This window comes from Rissa tridactyla, chromosome 1 (genome assembly GCF_028500815.1).
Source record: "Rissa tridactyla isolate bRisTri1 chromosome 1, bRisTri1.patW.cur.20221130, whole genome shotgun sequence".
NCBI lineage: Eukaryota > Metazoa > Chordata > Aves > Charadriiformes > Laridae > Rissa > Rissa tridactyla.
Window position 1 is genome coordinate 147,446,371 of NC_071466.1, and position 18,679 is coordinate 147,465,049.

Consider the following 18,679-nt stretch of genomic DNA (forward strand, 5'->3'; position numbering starts at 1 on the left):
AATAAGAAGCCCCTATGCTGCCAATGCCTCAGCAGGACATTCTCTACTGGGTTTCCCGGGTGACCCTGTATCTTGCTGCTCTCTGCAGAGACCAGTGAGTGCTTGCTGTGGTGTTAAAATTTGTCTGAATTACTAAAAGACCGAGCCAGTTTAATTCTTATACTTGCATCAGGACTTTGGGGGAATTACATGCTCCTGTATAATAACAAACACAATGACTGATTTTAAGCTACATTAAGTTTTTATAACTCTTAAATTTATCTCAACTGCTCTAGCAAATTATCAGGACCTATGTGAAGTATTTTCTGCCACAATTGTATTTCCACCCGCCTAAAAGGCATTTCCATCAAGAAAAAGATCTTCACCAATACCTACACAACTCTTAGTATCTACGCATCTGACATCTTGACCTTTTATTTTGTTTCATTGAGAAAGTTTAGAACAACAAAAATTGTGTTGATCATAGGTATAAATTTCTAACAACCTGTAAGACCCCTATATCAACACAAAGGATCCCGTAGATTCCTGATTCAGATCCACACAGACACAGATAATTTAGGGAACTGGAAGAAAACAGTTTGTAACATGTTGGTACGACTGAGAAGATGAACACCCCACATTTGGTAAGAAGGAAATAGGAAGAATTTGTTTGAATATCTCAAAACTTTGGATACATTTATTTTTAAGGTTTTGAAAAAGATAAAGAGCCTAAAATCATCAGGTTGAATGGTAAGGTACTGTCATGGAGTAGAACAGAAGAAAGAAAACAGAAGATTTGGTCTGTTTTCAATGTGACAAGGGTTAATAATGCCCTGTGCTTTCAACCTGAAAGCAACGTTGTTGGACTTGACTAGCAGTGATAGAGAAGACAACTGAATACAGAAATGAGGTGAAAGGAGACGAAGGATTTCAAAGTAAGGTTAGACACTGCAATGGATAAATGAGAACATCCTTCATCTTTCTTTTTAATATAGCAGTATCAGTTTCAGTGCTTTGGGGTCTATGTTGGTTACCAGTCGCGTAAGCTTTCCCCCTGGTAAGCGATTCCATAAACGCCAATCTGACACAGAAACACGTAGCTCTGCCTGCTATTACAGAGCTGATACATTATAGGGTGCTAAAATAAACCTCTGTGTGCTATATTATTTAATGTTGTTCTCAAAAACATTTTTTGTGCATGTGAACCTACTAAATTTATGTACAAGTGCATGCGTATGAACAGTGGCAATGATTTCTTAAATACAAACTGCATACCCCTGGATCTTACTGGAGATAAAAGGTCAATTCTGCATGTCAGGAGATGCAGATTTTAGTTTCAAAGCCCTAATGTGACTTACTGCAATTATCTTTCCACTTCTCAGCTTTCCCAACAGAAAATAGGGATGATACTCATTAGGGTATGAAAGTGTGTGGGGAAGAACAGAAAAAATTAGACTGCTAGTGAAAAAGCTATGGATCGGTATTTTACTAGCGTACTTAAGGCTGGTGCTTTCTAGAAGGATTAGATACAGGGGAGAGAGAGAAAGATGACCCACAGAAGGAACTAAAAGAACAGTAGCAGGAAATTCAGAAGGAAGAGGAACACAAAAGAAAAGAGAAATCTTGGGAAGAGAAGCATGTGGGATTAAACTGGTAAAAGACACTTCCAACAAGTTCCGGAGGTCTCTTTGCAAAGTACAAAGTTCTCTTCTCAGTATGACAGATGTTGGCACTGTTGCCCTTCTGGAGGAGAGGCAGGAGCCTATCAGCTTTAGTTACTGATTAGCCAGAAGGGCCAAGGGACAAAGCTCCCAGCACACAACACAGCGATGCTCGGTGTGATTCTTGATTCTCTCCCCACTCCTCCCCATATACTACCTTTAAAAGATTTGCATTAAAATACTTCCATTGCTAAAAACTTTTACTGTCTCAGCACCGCAGAGCCTCATTCTATTATTCTTGTACATCATGCTAACTCATGCAAATGTTGAGTGCTTTCCTTGAAAAATCTCCCAACCGTCCTTTCTTAAGTGAAATTGTTACAGTCTACTAACATCAGTGCTGGAAGTAGTCTAAAAAGCCCTCATGCACAGACAGGTGATCCACCACCAGAAACCTCAACTGAAGGCAGAAAAAAGTAACAGATATGAACAACAATGAGTACCAGTCCTGATACCACTAAGCATCTCCGTTACTAACGTGACTGGCTACATGCCAGCTTCACCAAGGACAGCACTGAATAACTAAGTCTGGAGATGCCCACGTAGAACGTGACCAGCTCATGGTCTCAACACTTAAAATATGGGTGCTTAGATTTTGGTCACAATATGGAACTTGCTCTGTTGAAAAATATAAGTGTGAGCAACTTACTGGATTCAGCGTTTTCACAAGTTTCCATTTCTGCTGTTTCCTCCTCTTCATGCTCATCTGTGTCTCCTGATTCATCACTATCTTCTATCCATTTTCCTGGCATCAGCCCCGCTGAGTCATAGGAGTTACATAGTGGTCCCACGATGTGAGTGATGAAAGATTCCTGGAGGTGCGCCAGCTGAGGAGCAGAGCGATCCATGAAAGGACTGATTGGCAAGCCCAAGCTAGCCTCTTCATCACCCTGGAGATGAAAAATAACAGTAATTTCTCTGAAGTAAATGAAACAAAACCATGTCACGAAAAAGAGTAATGCACATCAAACCAAATAAAAATGATGAAAGAAAAATAATTCAGCTCTAATGGCACTTCCATAGCACGCCAGCATGACATTACTACAATGCTATCACATCAAATGGTTAATTGAAGTTACAGTTCTTTTCTTGTAAGAGGACTCACTACTGACAGCGTGAATGTAACAAAGGTGTTAGTTGATGGCTGTGCAAAATGATGCCCACCGCCCTTGTCCTGTACTTTACACTGTGTGTGTAAAAGTTTGAAAATAATTATTTTCTTTCTTTCCTCACATAATTTTCAAAAAATCCCTTCTGATTTTGGGATTGTTATCTCACAACAACCTTGTAGTCAGCCATCTGTTTGCAGGGAACAAGACCGAACTTCTACAAGCAAGGGCTATCTCATTGAACTAGTTTTCTTATAAATTTGTTCTTACTATATATAACATGGAGAGGTCCTCTTGCTTTTGAGTCATAAGTATTTGCTCCCGGGACCATTAGAATGATCCCTATGAAAGCAGGGGTTACTCAGAGGCAGTAATCTTTCCCATAAAGCTTTTTGTGAGCTTTTCCTGGGGAGAGAAGATAGAGGGGAGGTATAGGAAGACTTTTTTTCTTCCTCCTCTCATGATATAGAAGAAGGTAAAACTTTCTTGCACAGTCAAGTCTGATATACTCCCACCTCCCTATCGCAGCAAAGCTACTGGTGATATCAATGAGTTTTCAGCTGAGTAGACATGTCAAGACTGGATGCCACCCCCCCAAGAGAAAAATCTAATCCCCCCAATCAAGCCTGATACACAAATTGGTGTTTTAATACAATACAGAGATCTATATTTGAGAATACAGATTAGAATTTGGAGAGACATTTTCCATTTCCATTATGTTACAGATTGCCCGAATTTATCTCCTTGTGACCTCATTTTTCGAAAAGTCATGGACAATGGATCTAGTCAACACCCTGTTGATATCTTGGACAGCCAAAGAATCGGAGTTAAATTTTGAAATACGTACAACAAATGTCTCATTTCCTTGTGTTTTGTTTTGTGACTTTTATAATAACCTATCCTGAAATGTTCTGTTCAATCATTAAACGCAAAATATTAGTGTTAGCAAAACGCTGAAACATGCCACCCACTCTTGAAATAGAAAACAAATTAAGAAGAGGTGGCAGATCGCTCTTTACAGTAAGACATCTGAGATTTCCTCGTTGCGAGCTGTCAGTAGTGGGAAGAAAGCTGACTATTGAAATGTTTACAAGTTCTTTTTTCATGTTCCGTTAAAACATGATTTATTATGTGAAATATTTTGCAGTACGTTTTTTGACTCCTTTTAGTATGTCTAACCTGTTTTCAAATAAGTATGCCAAGCATGTGGAGGAAAGAAAAAGAAACATACTGTAACAATATGACACAGGATTTTGAATGTTTCTATGCAACACATTTTTAATAAGGAGTTTTTATTTATACGGGAGTTAAACACCAATTCCTTTGAAGAATTTATTAGAGGAAATTCAAGAAAGATATTTCATTATTTTCACAGCATAGGTTGAATGTACATATGTATGCTCTTTGATAACGACTCTAGGGACATTCAAACTTCCCATAAAATTCTCCTTTTTAGAAGTGAGAAAATTAAGACTTCTCCCTTTTCAGAAAAAAGCCTGACGCTTTTTTGGTGAAGCAATGGTGAAGATGGTTTGATACACCTCTCATAGCATATTACATTAAAGAAAATGAGAATTTAACCTAGGTTAAATAAATTGAGAACCTAGCTTATCCTCCTTAATGCCAAAAGTAAATCCTAGGAAGAAAATGTTCTCTGTTGTCAATCCCATCAATGCCCTGTCGGCATAGCAGCTCACGTCATGCAAAATAAACAAACCAGGAAACCCACTGGGATGTACTGATTTCTCAATACAGTGAATACACACCTTCTATTAAAACAGAAACAAAACCAAAAGCCCCTAATGTCTTTGACTCCCTGACCTCTTGGAATTTGCTACCCAAGATTTCAAATGCATTTGCCCACAATCCCCATGCCAAAAGTAAAGCCAATACAAAAATAACATATGTGTTATTCTGAATCAAAATTTGCAGAGAGGATAAATCTCAAACGTATTTTTTTTTTTTTAATTACAAGATTATAAAAAAGATAATCTCCAACAGTCCTTTGGAGCAGCTTCCAAGAGCATAGAAACATTAGTGACACACCTTTCTAACTGATGGAAAATAACCCAGATTCCTACCATGGAACAGATAACACAGTATCCTCCCACACTGTTCCTTCCAAGCTTGATTCAGAGCTCACTATCCAACACTTTGATGGCATTAATGTACTGGAGCACTTACTGCCCTCTGACATTAGTTATGTTGGATCAAAGGAGAGGCATATCATATGTCTGATTAACAGGTTTTGTCTGCATGCAGTAGTCACCCACAAGCTATGATCATCTCCAGAATCAAATGAAGTAGAATTTGTTGGGAGAGTTGTAATGAAAACAGATGAATACGAAGAAAAGCATTTCCTGGAAGAAAATTTAGGAGAGAAAGGTTGACCACTGTTGTTATGGGAGTCGCTCTTTTTCTTTAAGAAAAAATGAAAAGAAAACTGGAACCGACTATACATGTAATATATGTAGGGTCATTGTTCTTCCTTTTTCTCAGATCTGAAATAAATGAAGGAGCTTCAGGTCAATGCCTGAGTTTTGTCCCTTTTCCCATTTCTTTACATAATCCTGAAGGCAGCAGCAGCAGAAAATCCTGATTTTTTCCAAACTGTAAGTACAGTAAACTTAAGGGAAGATGAAAAGGCTTTAAAAGAGATTAGTCTCTGACTTCAAGTTACTGCACAGCCTCCTCAAGAATTCTGTGGGGTGTCTGGTTCAGTGAATTAGCCTGCTTGTTTCCTCTAGAAAAGACAGGATGTGGAACACGTTCAAAATACGTTCCCACTCAGGAAACAGTGGAATAGTGCGGGAACAGCCCTGTCCCATGCACTGGGCAGGGCTAAATAGGTTATAATGACAAAAGGTTCAATTATGGGCTCCCTTACACCTGGCAGGAGAGGATCAGTGCCTGGCTGTATTCCCAGGTCTTTGTAAATCAATCTGTGGCTGTCCTCCTACCTCGTGCAACCATCAGCTGAGCTTTGCATAATTAGTGCAGTTGTATTGACAAACATTTTGAAAGCTGAAATTGTTGTCTTAAAAAATAAAGCGTGAGTCAGGATCAACGTGTCGGTAGCAGATATGGTTAGTATGTGATAAACTGAAAGTCAATGTTACAGTTATGCTCTGTTAACACTAAGGTTCTGTGGGTGTGAACAGAGATGTGGCCCACAGCGAAGCTAAAATAATTGCTCTGCTCTGTTTAGATCATCTCAACAAGGATGTTGTCCAGTTTTAGAGACCACATGACAATAAAAGTGTGAGCCACCTGGAGTGACTGCAGAGGAGAGCAATGAGAACCAGCTGATGTCTTGAAAAGGCATAGAAGGAAGGATAAAAAGATAGTTTGCACTAAGGAAGACTGGAAGGGAGACGTGAACACTGCCAACAGAAAAAAAAAAAAAAGAGGAAAGGAACACTTGTTCATCGTGTCCACTGAGAACAGTACCAGACTAGACAGTCAAGCCTGTAGAAACCTCATCCTCAGACGTCTTGAGGACACATCAGGACTTTCACTGACCCAGCAGAAGGACAGACTAGTGTGACTCTAGCCATCCCCTTCATCACTATTCTCTGTGATTTTCACTCATCACCAGCACTAACATTCTGCAGGACTGTTTAACACAAGATATGCAACCAGCAGATACCACTTTGGACCTGCATTTATTTACCTGTTCATAAAACTCATTGACAATGCCTTCTGTCCACTGCAGATGCAAATCTTTGCATTTTGCAGGCCCATTTATGTCAGCCAGTTTGATGCACATTTGGCAAACCAGCAAGCGGTCGTTCTCATTAGTCCAGTCAATTCCAACATCATCATTCACCTAGTAGACAGAAAAAGGAAAACCATGACTGTAATCCTGGGTAAAAGGATGCATCCACAGAGGAAGTTCTGCCCTGGGATATCTTACAGTACATTTAGCTATTTAACAAAATCACAAGTGTAAGCAGGTAAGCTAACCCAAGGCTGGCATTTACCATCAGCTGTAGAGCAATACACCAGAAGAAAAATAAGTGAAAAACAATGAACATTGAGATAAATTATGAGAAATTAATATTTAGCAAATGAAAGCTTTTGCTAGGAAAACAAACAAATTCAGTATTTCCATGACGTTTTCCAAGATGTTACTACCTATTTGGTGTACGAAGATAAATTACCATCAAATGCCATGCTAATTTAATTGCAGTGTGAAGATGCAGGTAACAAGCTTATTTCCCTATTTGATCCAAGTATGTCTGAAAGTATTCCCTGTCTTTTTCCTTCTCTCTATTTTCCCACACCTGCCACAATAAAAAGTGATATATATTATCAACTGCTCTAAAATAAAAGCATCACCTTAAAGAATCACAGAAACGTTGAGGTTGGAAGGTACCTTTGGAGATCATCTAGTACAACCCTCCTGCTCAAGGCAGTACAACCCTCCTGCTCAAGGCAGGGCCAGCTAGAGCATGCTGCTCAGGATGGTGTCCAGTTCAGTTTTGAGTATCTCCAAGAAGGGAAACTCCACAACCTCTCTGGGCAACCTTTTCCAATGTACAACCCACATCACAGTAAACACGTCCTTTCTTATTTTTAAATGGGGATTTCTGTATTTCAACTTCTGCTCATTGTCTCATGTCCTGTCAACAGATACCACTAGAAGAGTTGGGCTCCATCTGCTTTAGTCTCTCCATCAGGTATTTATTTATACACATGGCTTCATCCCATCAGATCCCATGGACTTGTGTATGTCCAGTTTGTTTAAGTGTTCCCTAACCTGATGCCATTCACTGAGGATAAGGCTTCACCACTTCAGCCCTTCTCTCACCCCTAAGGGGCCTGGGATTCCTGGAGCCAGGTCGTAGCCACAAAGACTGAGGCTGAGAAAGCATTGAGGACTTTGGCCTTTTACATTTCCAAAAGGTCAGTGAAACCAACCTTTACTGCCGTTAGCCACCTTTTCCCATCTCAGCTTTTCTCCTAGAATATGTCCTAGAGTGGGAAGGGCTGTCTTCTACTGTCCACTTAATTTTAGAATCCTTCCTTGAAACGCAGCTTCAATTGTCAAGCGTGCGATAGTTGAAAATGGGTAGAAAGTTGTTGTGCTATGACTAGATGAAACTTCCATGTCCTCTGTCAGCAGCTCCCCTGCCCCACACAGAAGTGGGCCCCCGTGGTGAGAGCTTTGCTTTTGGTGTACGTGATCTGACATAAATAATCTCAGAGAACAGTAAGTGCTCCAATGCATTGATATTAAAGTGTCAGACAGTGAGCTTCCTTCATTATTTCTTGTTGGTACTTTCCAGACTGCAAGTTTTCTGGTGGGGGGGATGCTTACATTACATTTGTTTACATTAACTTCTGTACAGAAGGGTCTCTCTGGCTGTAGTCTCAATATACTAAACTAGAGTTCAGCAACCCAATCAATAATGTGATCATTTAGAGTTAGTTTTATAAGTTATAGCACCTCCACCCATATACAAACTTGTCAGGTCTGCTCTCTGAGACCACTCTGGTACAAAAGAGTTTTTGCCAACGAAACATAAATAATCCCTTTTTAAGGCAGTGATTACTCTGTGAAAGCCAGGCTCAACCACGAGCAGCAGTTAATATGTTCACCTTCTCCTCCACTTTTTATTCCATGCACGACCATTTGACTATTCAAGCAATAAGGAGAGAGGAGGAGGTTAACAGACATCCTTACAAATCTATAGCGAGCTGGAAGGATGTGACACATCAGGCTGTTCTCCTATTTATCTGCAGTGTCTCAGGTATTGCCTTGCTTGGTTACAACAGTAGTTACACCTACTGTTGTAAAGCCTAAATAGATTTAAGACAAATTTAGTTTTCAATATCCACAATTTACACCTAGTACTTTGGTCAAGCTTGTCCTCTTCCACAGTTAAGACAGTTAATCTCTGTGACAAAGCCACAGTAACCACTGGTTTAGCCCATATTTTTTTCATGCCTTAATTATGTTCACAGAAGTGAAAGGTTTTTGTCCAAACTGTCAAATTCAAAGGACGTATTCAGACAGCCTAAATTCCCCATGCTTTGTTGTCATCATAGCCCTGATGGATGAGAAGCTGCCAATGCTGTTCAATACTTCAAGAGGAAATTAGGCAGGTGAAAATGATCCCAGAGTTTAAAATTAAGACTTAAGGAAATCTCTGATATTACCAGAGGTTTTGGGACATGCCTAGAATGGGGTGCAGAAAGAGTTCAGGCTTTTACAAATCTACAGATCAGTTCTCTGTCCAACCCAGACCATAATTTAAGGCCTTTCTTTGCAGCTTCTTAAAGCCTAACAAAGAGAGAGATGTTACAGGGAAATGGAAATCAAAATCTACATCTGGAAGCTTCAAAATTTCAGGATACAGGGCAATGCTAAGCAACACCACAAGAAAACATTTTATCTCTGTCGTCAAAACAGCTAGGGGGTCCTCGTCCTGGTCAAGAAACACACTGTGCTTGGTGTGTTTCTCACAAGGAACAAGAAGGCAGTAACGGCTCCAAAGGCAGGTATCATCTTGGTAACATCCCAACAGCTTTGACAGATGATGGAGTTTATTAAAGTAACTTGATAAGTGGTGATTTCCAATAAATCAGGTTGAAACTGGACAATAATTTTTAAGAATGATTTCCCAGGGTTGCGATTTTATGCTCATTGAATGGAACATGCAAGAAAGACCTTTAGAGACCTCTCTCTGGAGTTTAGCCATTTGAAATGCAGTAGGAGAGAAAGATGATTCTTTCCTTGTATTTGAAATGAAAATTTCAAATTTTGTATGATTTCTGTGCTTTGCTAATATAACAGTATGATTAAACCAATAAAAATTCATATTAAGTATTTATCCATTATGGAAACTTGGTAACAACTTTTTTTTTTTTCTCCTGAGTGCTTTGCTAATAGGTCTAAAGTGCCAGTGAATGAGAAAACAATGTTGAAAAGTAGGATGTAAATGGAATTTACATTCAAATGGTCCATAATATCCTTAGCCATAAACCAGTTCCTGAAAAAACTGAACATATATAAGAAAAGAAGCTGTGTCACTAAATTTAAATAAGTAAAAAATAACAGAAGTGACAGATTACTATTCAATGTATGTTTTACATACATTGAATACATATTCAATGAATGTTTTACAGCAACCAAAAGGACATTCAGAAGAAAGAGCAACACAGCAGCCTTTCTAGTCTTTTCACCGAGATGCTACCAAGCCCCACAATCTTTTCCGACCATCCACCAGAAACCTGAACCAATCTTCTTACCTTGGCATTGAATTTGGCAACAAAATCAAAGTGTTTCTTCAGGTCAGTAGCCAAAATTGCCTCAATGACGAGGAAGCGGAAATGCTTGAACTCCACATGGTCGAGGTTGACCAGGAAGTTGTACTCTGGCCTTGACATGAAAAGGTTCCAGGCAGCAGCGGCGTGGTGGTTCTCCAGGACGGAGCGGTCGTTGTACAGCACTGCCTGTGAAAGCAATGTGGGCAGCTGATAGCTGAGAAACCTCTTAGTAAAAGAAACACTGCAACGCAGGAATGAGAATGATGTGGGGATGATGCATGAGGGAGGTTAATGTTTTGTTGATTTGTTTGTTGTTTGTTTTTTTTTTCTAAAAGAACTTTCCCGAGGTTTGAAGAGGTGATTTTGACAGGACTAATAGCAGACACCTGAAGTGTTGTGATGGTGAAGATTTATTGGAAGATTGATTTGGAAAATCTGTGTCTTTCATGCTCAAGGTTTTTTGGTTCCTGACTAAACTGCACCGTATGACAATAGATTATTCTGCTTCAGGTCACAAATTAATGACTAATATAATATAGGTATGTGCTTCCCTGTTTCTCAGAGCTAACTTCACTTAACAGGGATTATTTTCTTTGGTGTTTGTACCTGGCAATTCTGTCTATAGTGGGCTGATTCCAAACACAGAACCAAGTGAAATTCCAGTCTGCAACCTGACAACGCACACTCAGTCAGATAGATTTCTCAACTAAACGCTAAAATAATTTGGTTAAATCTAAAATAAATTGGTTAAATCTCTACCTTAACAAGACACATAACTCTCATAGTGATGGCAATTCCATTCAGAAACTAAAGAAAGATCTAGAAAATGGGCTTTAGGGGATAACAATCATCCAGGAAATCTCTCCACTTCAGCAGCATTCAGTCTTTTGACAATTTGGTTTATAGAAAGAAAAGCTTTTGGAATTATGCTTCTACGTAAATTAGATAGAAGTTTTTTAAGTTTTTACATAAACATTTACACACAATGTTCCAGTGGCTTTTCACTTCAATTTTATTTTTCTGTCATCTAGAGATGAAAAAATTCAATCCTATCCTAAGGTATAAAATCTGTTCTTTACCCCAGAGAACAGGTTGCTGAAGCAACTCAGTTTTACAGCCCATCTTGCCTAATTTGCCTAACAGTAAGCATTTGAGATAGATATATTCTGCTACCCAGGCCTGACTCCTGAAAGCAGATTTTTAATGCAGCAGCACTTTATCATTACTGGACACTAGTCATAAAAAAGAAGAAAAAAACCTAGATGTCAAATACAAGTTCTGCAAATTTCAGGTGATATCAGATTTAAAAAAACAAACCAAAACAAACAACAAACCAAAACCCCCAAACATAACATGAATAATTCGAATTTTTCCGATTAATTTCTTTTCAAACTAGAGACAATACATTAAGGTAATAATCTAACTTCCCTTGTTGATTTTTACAACCACAAAGCTATAGCACTAATTTCTTAAAAGTAGATTTAAGGATAGCATACATTTTCTATCAATCTTTTTACCTGGACAGAGTATCAAAGTTCTTGATCACACAAAGATGTTGCAAGGATGAGAGACATTACTATCAGCTTATAGACAGAAACTGATACAGAGCAAGTTCAGGTGACTTGCTCTTGGTGGCAGAGGAAGTCTGGATCCAAACTGGGGAGTAAATCTAGAATTTCCGCATCCCTATCACACTTCTCACCATTAAACTACCTTTTTTTCTTTCCTTGTCCACAGAAATATTTTTCAGCACAGTATGCTGACGCCAGGCGGGTCAGCTATGTAAAGTAAGGAAAGATGATCTCATAAATTAAGCCAATAAACAGTGACTCAGAACCACTGAATTCAACTCCCAGCATTGGCAGCAACCTCTGTGTAATCTTAAGTAAGTCTCAATTCTTCATTTATAAAACTGAGATTTTCCACAGCCCACCCACCGTGCCCCAATAGATGCATAGTATAAAATTCCATTCATAAAAGACTGCAGCCACTTATATTCTATAGAAACAACAAAAAATACACTATGATCATGTGCAAACTCACTTGCATGGTGCACAGTCAACTATACAAGTGTTTTTTTTTTTATTTTAATCTTTCTGTGCCTTACTGGGTAGAATAATTCTTCCCTTATTTCACAGTTACAAATTCTCTATCAGTCAGCAGAACGTTAGCTTCTCCTTCACCGAGACATTTTATGAGTACCTTTCTTAACAGTTTTACTAACTGAGAGTGGCGAGGGTGTGGAAGAAGACTCTTACCGGTAATCCTCAAGTTAAGTGATTATTTCTGTCACTTTGGTAAGCTGTTTCAAAATATTTGGTAGACTTGTGCTTAATGGAAGCCATGGGCACTGCTAGCAAGGAGAAGCTGTTACCAAACACCTTCCATACTTAATAGCAACACTGCCTGAGATTTATTTACCTGAGGAGCACTTGTTGCTACCAAAAAGGCATTGGTTCTTCCTGGATGATCATAATCATGCATGGCTGCAGCTACATAAAGAGCCATCAATTCAAGGGCAGGGATGTTGCCAGCTAGGCATCCATAGCTGTCATCCGTTGGTGTGTATGTCTTCGAAAACACATAACCCATATGGCCGTGAGTGATTCCACTGTCAGAATCTGAGCAGAAATAAATAAATAAATTTTAAAAAAAAATCCTTACCAATTTTTCAGTGACTTACTGAATGAGATAGAAGGAACAAAGCAGGAAGAGAGAGAAAATTTACAATACATAACAGAAGAGTAAACACATCCTGTCTCAAGGCTTTCTGATATTGTGCACATGACCCAGTGCAATAAGGCACACAATTAGAAAGGAACAAATTCTGATCCCACCTGGGGATCTTCCAGCCATCCAGCAGAGCCTATTCTCAAAGTATGTAAATTTCCAGCAATAAGCCATGGATTCATGGCCATGCTGGAGCTTTTTGAGTAACGCAGCCTTCCCACTCCTTCCTCTAATTGCTTCACCATACAGATTAGTCTATGAGACACTAACAGTCCTTAAAGCAACAGACTAGCATTTATTAATTCAATTACGGTGCATGTTTTCCAATCCAAAGGTCTAGACTTTGGATCTTTGCTGATAATCCTCTTAACAGCCTCTTTTTGAAGCAGCTTGAACATGCCTGTCAGAGGCAGATACCGAGTGAGATGCTTTGCTAATTTAATCAGCTTGAATGGATCTTACACGCGGCGGAATAATGTCTTTCAAGTAACAAACACCAAAAAGCCCCCAAATTCAACCCCTTTCATTCCACCCATTTCACCTCACCTACAAAGCCTCCAACAACCCTTGCTAATAAAACTTTCCAGGAATAAAAATGTTTCCCACCCCACCAAAACTTCCTAAAGAGTTTCACAAATAATACGTATATGCCACACAAACACCTCCAAAAAAAGCAGAAGTGGATTTTCTGGAACAAACTCCTGCTTTTCCAGTAACTCCCTCAGAACTCCCACAAAATACAGACAGGTCCTCTAGTTGCTATCTGAACCTGAAGATGTTAATATAAATTAACTCCTGCAATAAGAACAGCTTCCTGTAAGGAGCAGCCATAAAACAGCAGACAAGTGGTCTTGCAAACTAGTTGCAAAATGGCAACACGTCTCTTTCTTTGGAGACAATGAGGAATGGCAAAGGAACACTTCATGACAGCCAAGCAGTGGCAAGTGCACGGCACTACCTGCATGCCCCAGAGGTTTTGTAATAGCGAAACAATGCAGGGTTTGAGGATTTAAAAGTCTACACTGCTTCTGGAGCAGTGTCAAAAAGCATTGCTAACACAGTTTCCTAGAAAAAAACCATTGCAAAAACCAAACGGTAACAAACATCTGTTATTACGGTGATCACAAAGGCTTGCATTCACACATCGTTATGTGTAAAGCATTAGGTTTTGGAAGATCAATTCCATTCTCTTCAAAGTTATGTGAACATACCTTAACACTTCAACATCCAACGTGCTACTGAACTTAAAAGTCTACATAATAACAAGCACTGCACGCAATCCTCAATTGTTGGCTTTCTTCCAGCAAATTTCATGACCAAAGGTTTAAAAATACAACATATATACTTGCACATTTAAATATACCTGAATCGCTTGCTGAGCCGTGATCATTAATCACAGTTGGGAGTCCTGGGATGGGCTGAGTAGTAAGGTACCAGACAGCATGTAGAACATCAGTTGCGTGGATTCGGTTGTGATCTGTGATAGGAAGCAAATGACCCTGCTATTAAACCTGAGGGATATTTCCGACAGAGGGAAATGAGCACCATCTAGTGGGTACTGTGCGGCAGTCAATTGAGCAGAGACAAACCAAACATTATCACAAGCATGAAAAACAGCTGTATTCTGTAAACGCTCAGTTTTTCTTTTACTAAAGTTGAAGCACATTCAATGGTGTGTCTCACACCAGTCAAGAAAGAGAAAACAGCAGAGAAGCAGTGGGATCTGCAATGTAGGCAACTTTGCAAAGAAAGTGTTAAACAAGGAGCCTGACCTGCGCTACCAGCTCCAATCCTTTACTTCCGTGGTTGCCTTCAGCTAGTTAAATGCCATCAGGTAAATACGCACTGTTAACCTCTGATTCAAGTGAAACTCGTGGGAAAATCTCGTCCTCTTCAGTAGCCAGATTTCACCCAGCATCTAAATACAAGGCAGGTAACACTTACCCGGCTCTACCTGAGCAAATTTAGGTGCCGTGCCAGCATCTGCACTGCAAAAATTCAAACTCAGGATATGCGTGCATTGCACAGTTAAACCAGGTTCTTTCTGCAGTCTTCTAGCCAGAGTTCAGGCACTGGATCCTGTAAGATGGCTTACTATAAACTCTCTTTGCAGAAATGAGAGATAAGTCACCCCAAGGCTCATCCCAGTGAATCCTTCAAGGCCAGATAAACTATCCCACAATCAACACAACTGGCTGAAAAAGAAAAAGAATCGCACGCTGGTTCAGCACAAAGCATCATCCGAACATACACTGGTAAAAAGCAACCCTGATGCTGGAAGAGGGGTCCATGCTTTGCTGCGCCAGGACCAAAGCTTACATCTGGCATTAAACCACTGAAGAACAAGCGTTTCAGTTTGTGATTCAGGCCAATTTTGGGCAGAGTACAGGTGACTAGCTAAACACAAAGAAATTTGCTAATCTGAATGATAACCTGCGGCTATATTACTGCTGCTTCAGTTCTGGAAAGATACATTTCAGAGGACAAAGTACAAAAATGCAAGAAGCACTGCTGTGTCACCCCCACCTGTAAAACTCACAGAAACTGGCTACATCTTGAAGTAATCAGTCATCTTAGTTGGAGGCACCTTGGTAATGCCGATCATGCATATATGTCTCATTGGCAAACCGACTGCTAGAACAGCCTTGATGGAAACAGGTGAAGAACTAGGTTATATCAAGAAGATAATGGTCAAGAATCAAGCTAACACTGGACATGATACGTATCCTTCATTAGGAAAAATTATCAACACAGAAGTCCAGAAGCCCTCTCTAACAAGTAATAAGTAGAGCTGACCAGATTTCATTAGGGGTGAAAAAACCTCTGTACTCTGGAGGAGGAGAAGGGACTGGCAGCAACATGTGTAAGCAACCACCTCATTTTATACCTGCTGCATCCTAAATATAGGTAGTGTGCAGCTGGTGGAGGGTTGCTCCGCACTGAAGCTGAACTTTACCCTAAGGTCACTCCTTTACGGCAGAAGAGGAAGGAAGGAAGGACAAGATGGAGAAAGCAGCATGATGTCATGCCACTTGGCCCCTGTATTTACCCCTCACTTTCCTCTTTTGCTCTCCTTTGTCTTCCCTGTGACCCTCCCTTTAAATACCTGCTAGTGACCACTAGCTGAAATTCGGAATTGCAAAACAGTAAGCAGAACAGGAATGGATATTTTTTGAAAGAAGAAATTAAAATAGGGACGGAGTCTCCTCTCCCCTGCCTTCCTCAAAGTACCAAGAACATCTTTCCAGAGACACTAATCTCATGCAAAACCAAGAGGACCGCCCTGCATAGGCTGTCTAATGCTTTTTTCAGGAGTAAAGCTGGGATGAGCCCCCTGTGAAACTTGTACTGATTTAAGCCAACTGGGATAGTCACCATTAGTTCTGTATGAATTGCCCATTTTTTCAGTTCAACAATCATAAGAAAAAAGTGGTTAAGTCCAGACAAGTTGTTTTAGTTTTTACCCTTTCACAGAAAAAAAAAACCTGGAAGGTAAATTAACTTTGTATTAGACAAAATATTCTGCTTTACTAAAATGAAACACACATAACAAAGAACAAGGAAACGATGGGTTAGAATCACAAAAATTCCTGAGACTCTATGAATAGTTAAGTGTTTTAAAAAAAGAGGAATGGCTCCAGTAGGATGGTCAGACGGTGGGACATCCACCTATAGCTCCCTCAGGCTGTAATCTGTTGCTTCTAATCCCTGCTCAGGTTCAAACCAAGGAAAGATTTGAAATTTGATCTCTCATTTTCACAGAACAGAGTCCGAACCACCTGGCTGGAAGGCATTTTGAGGTAGCTTTCCTTCACTCCCTCCCACTATATCTGTTCCAATTGGTATTTAATGTTTGAGAGAGAGACTACATGACTTATTAAACCAATGTCTCCGACATTTTTCTTGGAGGTGGGAGAAAACAGGGTGTACTATATTCCTCAACACAAGGGTTATCCACCAGCTAAAAGGGATAACAACTCACTCCCTTCTCCTGGAAAAAAACCAGTCTTTTGCAGTTGAAGCACTTTGGTAAATTTGACTTGAATAGTAAATACTTTGGGGATGACTGAAAGCAGGATTTTCAGTGAATAAATGAATTCACACTGAAAAATACCAGCTGAGCTGTAGTTGCAGAAGAACAGGATGCACTCATCTACCAGGCATGTTTTTTCTGCTTTACAAGGCTCATCTCCTTTGGTAGCGTAGCACTGATACTGTGTAAAAATCCAACTTGCTTACGGGGTGGAAATGTTTCAATAACCTCCAGTTAGGGCACTGGGGTACACTTGCATCATCAAGAAACAGTTCCTTATACCTGTAGTAGCTTTATATGGTTTCAGGCTTGCACAGAATTTGCCATGAATTATTATGAAACAAATGCAATGAAAAAAAGGTAAGTGAGGTTGTGGTTCAACACTAGACTGCCTAGAGAGCCATCTATTTGTTAGTGATGTAGTAGAAGAAAAATAGCAGCTGCTATAATGAGAGAAGAAAGGCTACAATAAGAAGGTGTGTGGAAAATACCCAACACTTTAGGGAAGCACGGTTATCAGCTGGGAATTTTTACTTACAAGGTATCTCTCGGTATCCACATTCCAAGGCATGAAAGTAGTTCATAAATTCCCTCACTGGAATTTTAAAAGTTTCAAACAGCCCCATGTCTTCAAAAAGCCTGTATGATACCTGAAAAACAAATAAAACCACCATCCTGCTAAATAGACCAGTAAAAATCTAAAAACTAGATATAAAAATAATTGTCAAATTACCGCATGAAAACCCGCTTTCCTGGTAGTATTTTCTCAAGTACATTTGATCCAGCTATAGCTGCAGCTATTTACATTTCCATACAGATGTGGTTACATAGCCAAACAGATGAGCTACTAGTACCAAACAGTCGTCTTCACTCCTTCGTTACACCCTTCCTGATATTCTTTTCTTCCGTTCAGGGACATGGATCCCCCAAATTTTGCAAGCACCTCAGAAACATACACACATAAAGGAAGATAACCAGAGATCCTTAGTGTCTTGGGAAAAATTTCTCCACAAACTTCTCCAAGGAGCATCCGTGAACCAAATCAATTCCCAGAAAACGGGGGAACAAGTGAAGGAATGACAAAAGAAGAGAACCATTTGGATCCTCTGCATTATCTCCTTTCCCCCATTTTGGAAATGAAATTGGAAAAGTGACTTCAACAGGACTTTAGAGGCAGCAACCGGCTCAGGAAGCAGAGCTGCTCTAAGTGTTCCTGCATGGAAAGATGACTGTAGACATCCAGGAGAGGATATACTGGAAGGGATAATGTGATGGATGAGTAAGGGGGTGTTCAGGAGAGACAAGTGCTCAGAAATGCAGCAGCTGCTGCAAAACAGACCCTTCTGAAGATAAGTTTGAACTTGACATACAGAACAATTGGACATAGTAAAATTACTGTCTGACCATTTCACTTATTTAACAAATTGGACCCTAAAGCCTTTCAGCTTCTTTATTTATTTACTGCTGTTAGCTAAATTCTGTCCTTTTGATGCCATCTGTCTGGTAACGATCTGCCTAGAGCTAAGCGATCCGAAGCATGTTTGGAAAGATGAGTGCTATTCTGATAAGAAATTGTTACAAATTATGTTTTGTGTTTTACACCTGAATGTAAATCAAACATCTACCCACACCTATTTCTTTCTGTATATTGTGGATATAAATTGGGACTTGTGAGCTGCACCTAAAGTTTAATATGCAGAAACTTCACATTTCCTGCAACTGTGGATTTTTACAGTAAGAATAATAAAAAAGGACATGAATTTGCAGCCTTAATGATCTTTCCCCGCCCTGTCACCGCCTCCCCTCGTAGTTACTCCCTACTCTCTAGCAAA

The 18,679-nt window shown here is 39.7% G+C and overlaps 1 protein-coding gene across 2 annotated transcripts in view; it reads right to left on the reverse strand.

Annotated features, from left to right (window-relative positions):
- LOC128904351 (cGMP-inhibited 3',5'-cyclic phosphodiesterase 3A-like) overlaps positions 1-18,679 on the reverse strand; it is a 123,313-nt gene that overhangs the window by 13,686 nt on the left and 90,948 nt on the right. For both annotated transcript variants that reach the window (XM_054188526.1, XM_054188527.1), the window contains 6 exons: positions 17,386-17,497; positions 14,178-14,291; positions 12,506-12,705; positions 10,067-10,270; positions 6,483-6,638; positions 2,350-2,590 (listed from right to left, as the gene is read on the reverse strand). In XM_054188526.1, coding sequence (XP_054044501.1) covers positions 2,350-2,590; positions 6,483-6,638; positions 10,067-10,270; positions 12,506-12,705; positions 14,178-14,291; positions 17,386-17,497 — 1,027 coding nt within the window. The remainder of the gene's footprint in view (positions 1-2,349; positions 2,591-6,482; positions 6,639-10,066; positions 10,271-12,505; positions 12,706-14,177; positions 14,292-17,385; positions 17,498-18,679) is intronic.